The sequence below is a fragment of the Melospiza melodia genome, chromosome 4 (assembly GCF_035770615.1).
Source record: "Melospiza melodia melodia isolate bMelMel2 chromosome 4, bMelMel2.pri, whole genome shotgun sequence".
Taxonomy (NCBI): domain Eukaryota; kingdom Metazoa; phylum Chordata; class Aves; order Passeriformes; family Passerellidae; genus Melospiza; species Melospiza melodia.
In genome coordinates, this window is record NC_086197.1 from 57,819,887 (window position 1) to 57,834,633 (window position 14,747).

Sequence of the window (14,747 nt, forward strand, 5' to 3'; positions counted from 1 at the left end):
CCCATATTCAATGGCAAGAGGTGGCCTCTTGCCAATGCTTTGAAAGTGCGGCTATTTCTTTTTTTATCTTGGATCTGAGTGTACTTCAGCACCTGTACCCCATCCAGGAAGACAACAGTGTGTTTCACAATGTCAGAGGTCCTGCTGCCAACTTCAAATTTGGGTCCAGATTCTTCCCTTTCTGTCAATATCAGTATTTTATTTCCCAATACTCAAATTCCTAGAACTGCTCTGTAGAGTAAAGTGACGAAATAAAAATCTCTGTCTTTTCATGACTACTGAAACCTGGTATCTTTAGCAAAACTACAAATACTCACAGAGAAAAATTTCTGTATCTCAGCTCTGTTTTTTAAAAAGAGTGTACTGCTCAATAATGGGGAGAATTTACTTTCAAAATAACAGAAAAACACCAAGCATTAAATTACTAGAATGTCAGCCTTTCACAGAATGAGTCAATCACAATATGGTATATGCATAGTGAAGCATCAAATAAGATGAGTAAATGGCAACAAATCTCAGTAACATTAAATTTTAAAAGTCTGTATTTCTCATTAAGTCTCAATATTAGGGTGTGTAGGAGAGGATTTCAGTCACAGGAGCACCTAATGCAAGAATTTTCCTAATGGCTTACAGAGAAAGACCATCAGGGCTCAAACAAAGGCATTCTCTGAGGTGCAGCAGGACTTGAGCAATATGCACAAGCTGAGAAATAAAAATATGCCTCATCAGCATGAGAATGAAAATGAATGCTGATAATGCTCAAAGGTCATCACCACCAGATCTCTGACTTCTTTATCAGGAAAAAAACCCCAAACATTCCATACAAGCAGAGCAGAGAAGACATAAATATTAATAGATGAGAGCAGCTTCAAAGTGGACATGGTGGCAGGTGACAGAATGCTGGACAGCTTGTGACTTTCAGGCAGAATCACCACCTCCCTCCCTGATTTTATGGATACAGGCATCAAAGCTTGACAATAGAACTTCTGTGACATTCAGACATTAGTCTGTACCTAAAAATATACAGACAGAAATTCTGACTACCAGCAATAATTTATGGCTGCTGGCATGACAATGTTTAGGACCTCACTAGGAGCCATAAATAATCCTGATGCTGTTTTTTAATTTGCTACCTATAATCTTGATTTTCAAACTCCCACTCAGCCATCACTGAATTTCTTCTGATGCTCTCTGTTGTCTTTGTATGTTTCAGTTTGCTGCATTTAGCCTTTTGTGTTTCTGTGTTCATTTGTTGGTTTTCCAGTGAGGCATATGGAAAAAGAGGAGTTTAATCTCTTCTGGACATTCTTGTCTCTTGGACCAGTCTATAACATGATAATGGGCAGCTGCAGCTTTTAGTAGCATTTGTCCTTACTGGTTAAGACTGGAAAAGATTGTTTACATTTCTACTCTAATGTCACATTTGGTACAGGCTACCATGAAACCTAGAGCCCTGGTGTTGAGTTCCATGACATTCAGGGGTGTGAACTGCAAAATATTTAATTTTTTAATATTGAATACTTGTAATATTTTATTTTACTGTAATTTATATTACATATTATTGAAATAACATTGAAAGCTGTATCTGTAAACAATGATAACAGAAGAATTTGGATGCCTTTCTATCATTTTGTTTAAACTTTGACACATGAAAATAATGAGTATTTAAACTGCAAAAATAAGCTATTTCTATAGTAGATATTTTAAAACTATTTCAAAGTTTAATTTATTTAAAACTTAAATAGGTCCAGTAGCAGTAATTAAGCTAGAAATGCAAAGATTTACAAGCTGCTTTTTTTATTGTCACAGCCCCATTAAATGCAGCAAAGGAAAATCTTTTAAAGTAGGTTTGAATTTGCACTAAGAAGAGAAATAAAATATATGGGTTCTTTTATTCTGGCTATTAATAGAAGGAAAAAATGCAGTCAGCAGCAGTAAGCTGGATAATACATTATCCTTTTGTAATACATGGGGGGGAAGTTCCAACATCAGAATTTCCTCTTATGTCTTCAACTTGATCCTGGCTTGAGGGAAGACATTTTAGAAAGCTTCTTTCAAGAGCAAGAAGTTACACATTTGTATTTATACATGCACACAGGTTAAAAAAGTTATTGTGTTTCATTTCTTGGGAATTATTCAGCCCAGGTTTTTGTTCTAAGAGTTTGCTTTTAATTTACCCTGGAGTTTTTCCCCGCAGAAAAAAAAAAAAAAAGAATTGCAGGAAACATACCACCTTTGTTACTTGTCTTGAAATTTCTACACAAGTTTCTTCTAAATTGTTCTACACAAAATGTGTTTTTTTTAAATCTGCAACATGACAGGTAAATAATACTGAGGCAGGATACAATGCAGTATTCCAGCCAGTTGTATTATCATGAAGTCAAGCACAAACTTGTAAAATATAATATTGCATCTCATCTGGATTCCATAGCTGCAGAAAATGAACAGAATATTTTTACATTATGACTAAGGAAAATTATTGGTATGACATAAGGGCTTATGCAATGTTCTGGATTAAAGTATTTCTTGGTTTTGGGTTTGGTTGTTTTTTTTGTTTTTTTTGTTTTTTTTTTTTTTTTTTTTTTTAATGAATACCTGAAACAAAGAAGCTTCATACTCATTGTATAGATTAGAGAAGTTTTCAGTAATCATGTTGCCATATGGATTCATTTATCCAAAGCCTATTTTTATCAAAAATTTGGGTTATAATCCAGTAAAAAAATCTCTTAATGAAGACATTTGGATCTGCGACAACTCATTACAGTTTCCAGGAAACATATCTGGCCTTCTTGGCATACTTCTCTGCCTGCAGAACCTGGACCAGAAGCTATTAAAATCACTCTGGAAATCACTGTTTCCAGTCCATCAAATAGTACCCTGTTGTAATCAATGAAAATAAAAGAAATAGAAAAAACTACTAATTATAATGAGTGTGCCAAGCCAAAATAAATACATATGTTCAGCTAGTGAATTATTCTCAAGTTTTCTGAACCTTTTCAGTGGATCAACTATGTAAATATTGACTTAATTTTGCCTACATCAGTAGTAGTTTCTGAACTGAGTTCAAGCCCATTCCCATGACTAATATTAAGGTTACATATTCTTCTGTCTCTTCTCCTTCTGATCCTTAAAAAGGAAAGTCAGAAGGCAGAATCTATAGACTGACTCTCTCATTCAGAATTGCTGATCCCTTTGAATATTCATTGACAGGTATCTATCAGTGGAGGGTTGGATAAAGCTTGCTGGTCAATACTGAAAAAGGCAAACATTCAGTATTGTATTGGTGGAGCACAAAAAATGCATAATAATGTACAACACAACTGCTGCTCTAAGGAACAAACAATATCTAGCCCCATTTGGCTTTTCATAATTATTACAATCTATGTCTAGAACCAGTGGAACTTATCAGAGTCATTGAGCTTTCAATGGACTTTAAGAAGAAAAAAACATACTCAAACCCTGCCATATTTATAATTCTTCTATGTGTGATTCAATTTTACCAGAACAACCCTAAGAATAGGTCCTTGCCTTCAGTCATCTTCAATAACATCCTAAATTTTTTTTTTTCTGCTTATGGGGATTGCCTTTGAAAGCGTAATTACCAATATTTTATGGACACCTACCACTATTGCGGATCCTCTCTTCCAGAAGGACAGTGTGTCCCGAGGGAAGTTTCCTGCTGAAGATCTCAGCGGAGCGGAGGAACATGGCTTCTACTGCTGAGCCCTTCAGCAAAGCAATCTGGTCTTCATGATCAAGGGTTTGGAAGCCTGAGGACACATTAGAGACAAATCAGACAGCAACAGAAACAGTTCCCACTTCTTTTTGTCCTGCAATTCCTGCATGCGAGGTGTCACACATCTGCATAACCTCCATGCTGGTGTCAGTAGGCTTGCTAATTGCTGCAGACATTCAAAACTGGACTTCAGCACATGACACTAATTTGAACCTCCCCAGATTTTATGAGGATTACACACGTATTTCAGTGTTCATGGTATTTTAGAGGATCAGCAAAGGGTGGTGGCGCATAACCAATAGTGAGAATTTTGTCTAACCTGATGTTGCTCCATAACATCTTCTGTTGTGTTTCCACCAGAGCTCTCTACACTCCTTTCCCACTGCCATGCTGCTTTCAGTGTTACAGTGTACCTTCCTTAGTAAAAGGGACCTCTACCAGTCTTGAGGTAACATGAATTTGAGAGTTAAAAAAATGTTAATAAACTCAGATTTTCAGCACTTGTCCATAACACACTATGCAAGGACCATAAATATTGGTGCCACCAACTAGAAAAATTTCTTGTGTGGGACTCACAATTCAGTGGGTGTTATAACCTAGAAACATTGCTAGAAAAGCAGGAAAGGGAATCAAGTAGAGTCTAGCAAGTGTTAGTGGTAATTTAGAGGCAGACCAGTTGGCACTGCAGCAATATATAAAAATAAAATCTCTCTACAGACACAATCTCTTCTCTGAGCATTTTCTCTGTCAATAGCTAAAGGGTGCCACATCTTGGAGTAGCAGAGTTTGGATTGTTCAGTCTACTATTCTTCTGACCACAAAGCACCTTCTCTTTATTCAATATCTAAACAGTGTGTAGAAGGATCAGGCATTTTTAAGTAGTCTTTAAAATATATGCAAAGCTTTCCAAAAGGCAACACACAGGCATGCAAGCATTGCAATAACAAATATTTCCCCAACACCCTGGATGTACCTGGTAGTTTTTTAGTGAATTCCACAAGAACCTGCACGTGACTGGTGGCCATTTCTGTTAAAATCAGAAAATTTCCTTCAGCACTGAACTCCTCATTCAACTGTTGAAAATCAAACCAAACAAAATCTGTTAATTTTCACTGACATTTCCTATTTAGGAGCATGAAATACAAGAGCTATTAGACTGGACCAGGCAAAGGTCCCACCAAAAACTGTAATTTGTCTCCAATGTTGTCAAAACCAAGTATTTTGTAAGGCAGCATAAGAAATAGACGGTGTCTTTTACTCTAGAAAATATTTTCAAGATTCCAGGCTGGTGTCTTTACAGGAAAGGAAAATTGACAGCGACTCAAACTCAAATCACTGCCTACACTGACAATGGAAAAAACAAAGCTCCAATCAGCAAAGGTTAGATTTTATCATAAGAGTCTTATTCTACAGTTGAAAGATTTTTCTTAACATTTAAGTTTCATAAAGATGTGGTCTAATTGTTGGGAAAGATTCTGCCCCACCTTGAGCATACTTAAAGTGTAAGCCCACAGTTTGCTCTACTTGCTACTCCTGCTTATGCTGACTATAAATATTTTTTGCCTTGTAATCCTCAACCTCATTATCAGTGTTTAAAAAATGAATTTGTCGATATACTTACTAGCTTTTTTGACACCTCCTGGGGTATTTGTTGCTTACTGTATGAATCCATAATATAATCAAGAAGTTTCTGCTGCTCTGGGGTAAGTTCTACCTTCTCCTATACTGGCAAAAAAAAAAAAAAAAAAAAAAGCCCATCATGAAATGCAGTCATAGTAATGATGTAGCATCTCCTGCTTTAGGCAAAAGCTATACATCCATTTTTCACCATTTGGAGACTAAGGAGATAAAAGGTTTGCTTGTCACTGAGGCTTTTATAGAAGTGTACAGAAGAGAGGTGTATAATGTTGTTAAACTGCATAGGTTTGTGTGGTTAATTATCAGAAATAAGGAAATGATTAGCAAATAACTAGGTATGTTCAAGTTTTAATATCACACCTCAATGTATGTGATATTTGTACCACAGAAAAGATACTGCATGGATATTACAGATGCTTTACAGGGTTTTGACTAAAAATATCAGAACTACATCTACACTCAAGGTATTTCCTTGACTTAGTTGAAAAGAGAGTTTTAATCAACGCAGACAGCCCCAGAGGGTTTTCAATACCTTTTATTCACTGTACTAGATGCACTTAACAAAAATCACATCACCAGTAATGAGCTATTACAAGAATTCTCTTACCCTATATATTTTAGTTGTAGAAGTTACTTGTTTCACATCATGGCCTTCGTTGTCTTCACTGACTGTCTGATCTGGGGGCTGCTTCACATTTTTCCGTAGCCTTTTTGACTTGCACTGTATCTCTGTTAAGAGACCTGGGACACATAAAGCAACACAAAGCAATTGGATTTATAAATGCCTGAGGCACTGAAGAGGTACTTAGACATGCCCATGGATGCCCCTTACATCAACAACCCTCTTACCTGTGCAGATCATCTCCTGAACGTGTCACTATCTTTGGATGTGATCCTACTAAGACAAGCTAAGCACACACTATGAGTGGTCTACCCCACATGGAGCTTATCTGCAGAGGAAAACACTTGGCTCTGCTGGCCCAGAATCCACACACTGAGCATGTCAGGGGTCTTGCTTTGGACCAGGTCTAATCTATTCTTACAGGCAAAAAAGCCCATTTGTGCTGGAAGTATACTGTATTTGTTTCAGTTTTATAGAAGAGAAAAGCCTTTCCTGTGCTCCAAGACCTGAGCCAAAGTGCAAAAAATAGGAACAACTGGAAGACTGTCATCAAAGTAACGCTCTTTTGCTCTAATCCAAAACAATGGTGGAGGTGCAGCTGTTCTTACATGAAGGGCATTGGATATTTTCAATAATCCTCAAGCAATATTAGGTCTGTTGTGCACAGTAAGAAAGCCCACACAGAAGAGGGGATCTCCAGGCTTTAGTGGTCTACCTCACTACACAGATAGACCAAAGCTGAAAATGTAAACTCAGACTGGCAAAATACCTTTAAAATGTATTTAAGAAGTTACCCAGCTGGTCTTGTTATTTTACTTTTCATTGTATTAGAGAAGTGCATAAAGCTGTGATTTGACAATAGAGTTTCACTTGCAAAAAATGATTTTTGAATTTGTGGTATGGGATTTTTTTTGTTGTTGTTGTTGTTGTTGTTGTTGTAGACTACATTTCAGTACTTTGAACCAGGAAGCAACCTTGTTTGGATGTCCTAAAAACTATCCATTTTCTTCTTCTAACAAAAGAAGGGAACAGTAAGTACCCTGCACAATCTGTGGAAGACAGTCAGAAATCACAAATGAACAAGTAATCAACTAAGTATTCATCTAAAAATAAACCTATTTATTTTAAGCATAGGACTTTCTTTCTTTCTTTCTTTCTTTCTTTCTTTCTTTCTTTCTTTCTTTCTTTCTTTCTTTCTTTCTTTCTTTCTTTCTTTCTTTCTTTCTTTCTTTCTTTCTTTCTTTCTTTCTTTCTTTCTTTCTTTCTTTCTTTCTTTCTTTCTTTCTTTCCTTCCTTCCTTCCTTCCTTCCTTCCTTCCTTCCTTCCTTCCTTCCTTCCTTCCTTCCTTCCTTCCTTCCTTCCTTCCTTCCTTCCTTCCTTCCTTCCTTCCTTCCTTCCTTCCTTCCTTCCTTCCTTCCTTCCTTCCTTCCTTCCTTCCTTCCTTCCTTCCTTCCTTCCTTCCTTCCTTCCTTTTCTTTCTTTCTTTCTCTCTCTCTCTCTCTCTCTTTCTTTCTTTCTTTCTCTCTTTCCTCTCTTTCCTCTCTTTCTTTCTTTTTTTCTCTCAAGTATCCTTCCCATTCTTCACCTTTAAAAATGCAGAGCAGGAAAAGAGGCCCATTCAGTGAGTATATGATGTGGAGGAAGATACCATGAAACCAATGAATCTCGTTGTGAATGCTTTTAATTTCCTGTTTAAGCCCTATATAAAATGACCTACCTGAACTGCTGAGAGAAGAGGAAATTTACATGATTAAAATAAGACCTGCAAAGAATACCTTGAAAGGAGGGAATAGGAATGATAGAGATAATAATTGGTATTGAGCCATGTAATTTGTGGTGCCACACAGCACCATAGATTTCTTTTTCTAAATTATTCAGCACAACCTTTGGTGCTGTTAATGGGCTTGTGCTGTTTTCCACCAGCTTAGGTTCTGGTCTATTGCCTTCCTAGGGAAAATTTGCTTTACATGTGCCTTAGGCATTAAGACAGAATTTCCTCATGCTTCTTGCTTTTAAGTATTACCTTGATATCTTATTCTGGCTCCATTTAAGTTATCTGAAAAACTTGTGTGTGAGACAGGACATCACTTTTTAGCTCAGAGATAGCTAGGTTTCAATGAGTATTAAATTCTAGGAAGAGTGGCAGAACCTGGGTCTTCCCTAGGTAGACATTTCACCCAAGAAACTTGCAGTTTAGATCCAAATGACAGCAAATGACTGAATTTGATGGGTAGTAATTTTGGTCTGTCTGTAGTTTGCACATAAAGGGCAGGAGAAAGATTGTTGAGTAGCTGTGCCATAAATATTTATAATACTTTAGCTCCTTGTTCAGACAGAAAAAAGAATCCACAGAGCTTGCAATTACAATCCTACAAAATGAGTAAGTGAAACAAAGTTCAAGGTAACCTTTTATTTCCTAGTCATATTTTTTCAAATAAATGCCCTATCCTACCAGAAGTTTCATGTTTTACTGTCCTAGATTGCCTGGAACAAAAAGCAATTATACAGCACACTCCTACTTTAAAGCCATTAAATGGTGCCTTGCCAAACATCCTCATTGCAGTGCATTAGAGCACACTTATGGTTAAGTCATGAGCAACACAAGATACCCCGTGTTTCCATTGCAGAGAGGGAGTCAAATGGCAGCAGCACCCACTGGCTTTTATTTCCCCTGTGCCAGCTTGTGAAAATGATAGGCCAGCATAAAAGTTTCATGTGGTCCCAGTCAGTATTATTTACACTGACCTGGTTTTATTTTTTCAGCAGTGGGTTGTTGGGTTTCTTGCTGCACTGAGTGACTCATACTATTTTGAATCCTCAAAATTTTGCATCAATGGAGCAGGGGTGAGCTCCACAGGGGAATTATTTTCCTTTGACAATGCAGAATGCATTGGTTCTTCCATTAAAATGGGGTCTGCTCATGTATTTATGTATTGCACAAGAATATGTCCTATCTCAGTATCTTTGCAGCCTGTTCAATTTGCAGAATGAAAGATTAATTACATTATGCTGGCAACACCTTCGAAATATTGATGGAGCTTATTGTTTCTCATATAACCAGCAGTTACTATAGCATCTTCTGATCAGATTGAAGGATAGAAATATATTAAAAATTCCAAGTAGATTAATTTCCTGTATGAACCTAAATTGATTTCACACATACGTGTATGCTAAAGTGACTGGAGCCATCAAGAAGAATAAATTGTAGTCTTATTCATGGAAGGCAAAAGAGCAGATATTTACAGAGTGTTTTCAGGAGCAGGCTTACAAAAATTGTGCAATAACTCAAAGAGGAGCTTTAAACATGTTCAAAGTTGTACTTTAATATCCCCATTGTTCTAAGTTATCCAGCTTGAAGCTCAATAAAGTTTATAAACTTTCAGTCTGAATAGAATATTTGTTTTACTATGCAACATTATTAAAATCCATTGGGCTCATTTCTGGGGACCCATGTGTCTATGAGTTCTACCTATGTGCCTGTAGCCCCATGAAAAAAGTTAATGAGACTATAAAAAAGGGCCAGCCCTCACCCGGCTTTGCCTGATTGCTGGGTGAGGTCTGGGAACATACATTTGGCAAGTCCACAGAGACTTCCTGCTAGCAACACTCCCGCTCTTTTCTTGAAAATGGCATTGTGTATGTGCCAAAACTTGGACTTGGCCAGCAAGAACTTGACTGGGGGAGCCCCAGAAAGAGGAGGAAAGAAAAGCGCCAGGACTTTCCTGCTCTGGCTTCCATAACACTGCAAAACCCTGACTGTCTCCCACGGACCCACCTCCCCTGCTCCTTCGCACTCAAGCAGACTGAGCTGTCATCCAGAGCAGGACTGGCCTTCCTCCACCATTTGCTCACCTCTTATGCCCTTGCATCCCTGACAACCAGGTAAATCCCATTGCTTAAAAGTGCATTTGTCTTTCAACAGGGTTTGATGCACAGGCATCTTCCACCTGCCATCTGACATCTTTTATAACTTTGGCAAAACCAGACTACTCAAGCAAACCCAGTGTTTAATGCACCCTCTGACTGCATGATGCAAATACCTGTATACATACATTCAGCCAACATGCCCATCTGCTTGCATTTCCTTAGACGGCACTCCTGGCATTTTCTCCTCATGTACATGTCCATCTCACAGTTGCCTCCATTTTTACACTTGTATACTGCATTTTTTGTGATGCTTCTTCTGAAGAATCCTGCACAAAACAGCAGTGACATAGATGAAAGAAAACACTCAGAAGCAAAGTCATCAAGGTGAAGTTCACCTCCATCTGCACATAAATGACGCATGTTCTGCCGGATCAACAATTTGTGTCAGTGCCTGGATGACTAAAATCTGGATACTTCTACTGACAACTGTATCCAAGTCATATCATTTAAAAAATGAGCCCAAACACTAGACATTAGTCCAAAGTAAAGTCCTGTAACTGTGAATTTTGGGAAAATTCAGACCCAAATTTGAAACCTGCCCATAGCAGGCTGAGCACAAGCACTAGAGCCGTAGGGTGATACCATACAAATAGCCAGTGCAAAAGAATGCTAGTCTGCTAAGTCTCTTGAGGTGCAGAATGTGCAGAATGTACAGAAAGAGAGATGAGTAATTCTTCACCCTTCCCCCTGCTCCTGGGAGCAACAGAACTCCACACACTGCTCTGCTTACCCACCCCCGAGTTTAACAGGGAAGCTGCACTCTATCTGCCTATTGTACATGTGGCCTCTGCCTCTGTTTGCAAGATCCTCCAGCCTTATTCACTAAGTATTGTCCACTTGATGAGTTAAGTAGTCACCTAATTTCACCTGCACAGGTAGTTCTACTGGTATTGTCACTGTATTCACTCAAAAATTGCACAGTTATAGCTGCAAATAGCAACTGATACAAAAAATTGAGAGGACCCTTCCTAAGTCTGTCCAAATCTCCTATTTGGTTGCTGCCCATCTGTGAGAGCGGCACCACGGGCAAAACATCGGGCAGACAAGATAATAAATGTGAATAAATAAGGGTCATCACAAAGGAACAGAATCTTTGCTGTCAAAGTTTCCTGAATTTTTAGTGTTAGTCACTGTCCCAATATAATCTTCTAACATTGCCCTTCACGTGGCAGAGACTATTTAGCACCAGCTACAGTGGGAATCAGTTTTCCTCCCCATGTGAGGGCAGGTTTCTGAAATAAACTCCTGGGAGTTTCTGCTGCCACATCACTGATTTATACTGTACTTCAAACTAGAGCTCTGTGTACATTTATATTAACCAGAGCTATTCAAAAAGCTTTTGCTTTCTTATCACCCTGCCTGGCACAATAAAACTATTGTTTTCCAACCTGACACTCTAATGCATTAAAAGAGGGACCAGATAAGAGCCAGTCTCCCATTATCAAATCACAGAGCACATTCAGTTGTGAATCTAAAGAATTGTCTGTGTGTTTGAAGAATTGTGCATTGTCAGATGACAATTTCCCAAATTTGCCCCATGATTTTATAGTTGCCTAATCTCTTCCATGCACTGGTGTGTAGCAACCAGTAAAACAATTCCACTACCTGGTCACAAAAAATCTGGCATTTCTCTGAATCTTCAGTAATACCTGCTTGAAATCTCTTCCATGCTGTGTGTTTTATTGGCTGCTCTTCAAACAAATACAGTTGACTGGCATCGGTCTCTTTTGAAATGCAGATTACTTAGAGCCTCCAGAAGCCCCAGGCATTATTTTTATTCATCACTCACATGGTTTTAATACATTACCATTTACTGGTCAGGGAAGGAAAAAAAGCCTGGATTTAAGCTGTAAGTTCTCACTGTCAGTTAAAGGCAACTGCATCTGCTTTATAAAATTCATTGTTTTATTTGCAAATTTAAAATTGTATTGTTTATGATACATTAATTAGAAGTAAATGCTGAAAAGCTCTGCACAAATATTTATAACATTCTAAGACTGATTGATGACTATCACTTAACCTATTCACAAGGTGTGCATTTACTTCATGATGGAAGAAAGAAAAAAATTGATAAATAATTTTTTAAAGAAATACAAGAAAGAAAAAGGCAAAAATATGGATGCAAAAGCTAGGAACCAACAATATTCAAGCAGTCAAATACTTTCTCTTGAAAAGAAAGGTGAAATTATCTGCAATGAAGAGAAAAATAATTTTTTTCTTTTTGAACAGACTTCTTCATAACTAACTTGGAAATTAGCTTTTGGTATGAATGAAATTTCTGTATATATTATTCACTACTAATTCAAAATGAATTTACATTGCCAGAAATGTGACTTTCTATAACAGGGGGAGTTTTACTAAAATTTAAAGGTAAATTCTGAAACAACATATGTTAAACTAACAAAGGGTTAGCAGTCCCAAAAGCTGAAGGTTTTTCTGGCACAGTCTAATTTTTATCTGATCTTGCCAAATTACAAAAAGCTCATGTTGGCTGGAAATGTTGAATTTTCTTTGTTCTGAGATACTCATGAATATGATTAATTATGGTAGAGCTGCTCCAATGTTACTGATGCTGATTTTTTCTCATGGAAATTATGAAAGTTGAAGGAGGGAAGCTGTAAAAAGATTAGATGAAAGCTTTGGAAACATCTCTGTTTGGCATCCTGAAGGGTTTTAAATTTAAAAGTTTTTGAAATTCAGAGTTGCTAACAAAGCACCTGCTCTGCTCTGTCATACCATCAAATCATCTTTTGGCGTTCTTTTGCCCCATACCCCCATGGTGGGTGTTAGTGTAAGGAGAAGATTAAAGAGGGACCCTTTTTGCAAGAAGAATTCTAGTCTGGTGTGAGACACATCAAGCAGCACAGGAGTGGTTTGAATACTGCAAAAACTCCTACTGCAAGCCAGCATGGATGGGATGTGTAACTAGCTTTTCACAGAGCCACAGAATGGCTGGGGTTGAAAGGGATCTCAAAGATGAGCACTTTCTGTTTCAACAGAACTCATTCTGTGGCTTAATTAAACAAGCACAACATTATGCCACACTTGTCCTGTAACACCTAGCAATGGCCCTTAAAACCCAGTATAACTGTCCAGGCTGAGGCTGTACTAAAATGTCTTTGATGTTAGTCTGCAAAGATTGTTTCAGAAATGATCTCCACAGTGGCAAGTTTAAACACAGTGTATTGTTCCTTGTGCTGTAAATATTATGTAAAATACCAATGAAATAGTTCATACATATTTGTTTATGGATGACAATATATTAAGAAATATATATATATATATACTCCTGCCAATATCTTCAGATGAATATTGTCATAAGGACAATAGATAAGATCCTAATATTGTTTCGCCTGTCCAAGAAAGAAAACCAAAGGGAATGGAAAGTGTTGCTGAATACATTACCCATGAAAGAAATAATAATAAAAAAAATTAACATATTCATCACAGAGGATTGAATCCCATAAAAATATGTGCAAAGCTGATTCCTTTGAATAAGAACATCCACTGCCTCAATGGAGCAGAGGTGCTCCAAGGTGAGCACTAGTCCTACAGAAAGGGACCTGCATATTATTTTGGGCACGCATTGAGCATGAATTAGCAGTCTTGTTGCAAAAAGGAGGGATAATCTCATCTGAGGTTCAAGACACAGACACGTGAGGTAGTTATTATACTTCACTGATAAGAGCACAACTGAAGCGCCGAGCCTAATTTTGGTCTCCATGCTTTGAAGGTAATGCATACCCATGTGAAAAACTCCACAGATAACAAGGATGATCAAGAGATCTAGAAAACATGGTATCTGCTTTGCCTTGTCAGACAGAATTACTGTCCTCAGCACATGTCTTTACTGAATCAGCTGGTACTTTAGTCACCTTTAAAATTTATTGTAGAAACAGAATCCATTATCTTTAAGTAATTCAACCTTTACTATGTTTGATCAAGGGTACTATTCTTTGTAATTGATGTTGCAGTCATGAAACAGAACAAAAACATAAAACAGATTATCCCAATAAAGCAGTAAAATTATGGTTATATAGAGTGATTCAAACTGAATCAGTAGGGAAGGGGATGCACTTTTCCTTTCACCATGGGCTTTAGTCTGAATATATACCTGATAGCTTTAACCTCTCTTCCAGAAACATTTTATACAAATTTCAAAGTTTGTAATTTTAAGTCTTTGAAAAGTTTCTCACACATTAAATACTGCAGTTAATAAAGAGGAGGAACAGCTTACCAACAGAATTAATTTAACAGTATCATTACTAGGAATTGTCACATCAAAATTGAGTTTAACCAGAATTATAATGACAGCATTAATATGAGTTAATTCACAGTTTTTGACTCTGAGACTATTCACTCAGACAGCAGAAATAAATGAATCTCTTATTTATTGGAATTATTGAAATAAACTGCATGAGCCTTGACTGTATTCATGTTTTGAGTGTTCGACTCTTGTGATCTCTTTTCCCCTCACAAATGATTCTGTGATAGATAAAGCACACATTAGGTCCAGGTCTACCCTCTATAACAGTGAATTCCACATTAAGATATTTTAGTAATTTGGTAGTGACTATGCTTTAGTCTTTATCCATAAAACAGAAATTTTATTGAAATATTTATTCGCAGAACAGGATGAAAAAATGGGGCACTATTTTTCTGGCCATAATGTACCTCAACCTTGTCACAGGTATATTATACTTCTTCAGGTATGATAGTTGACATAATCTCTTGTCCCTCTCTGCTAAAATATCTGACAATCATGTTTACCATGACAGTAATGATTTTCTACATCACATTTATCCTGATATAATAATATCTGAA

General features: G+C 37.2%; 1 protein-coding gene across 4 annotated transcripts in view; it reads right to left on the bottom strand.

Moving 5' to 3' along the window:
• Positions 1 to 14,747, bottom strand: part of NR1H4 (nuclear receptor subfamily 1 group H member 4) — a 35,998-nt gene that overhangs the window by 6,816 nt on the left and 14,435 nt on the right. For 3 of the 4 annotated variants that reach the window (XM_063154804.1, XM_063154805.1, XM_063154807.1), the window contains 5 exons: positions 10,037 to 10,189; positions 5,982 to 6,115; positions 5,358 to 5,456; positions 4,710 to 4,809; positions 3,624 to 3,770 (listed from right to left, as the gene is read on the bottom strand). In XM_063154804.1, coding sequence (XP_063010874.1) covers positions 3,624 to 3,770; positions 4,710 to 4,809; positions 5,358 to 5,456; positions 5,982 to 6,115; positions 10,037 to 10,189 — 633 coding nt within the window. The remainder of the gene's footprint in view (positions 1 to 3,623; positions 3,771 to 4,709; positions 4,810 to 5,357; positions 5,457 to 5,981; positions 6,116 to 10,036; positions 10,190 to 14,747) is intronic. The other variant, XM_063154806.1, reaches the window with a different exon arrangement.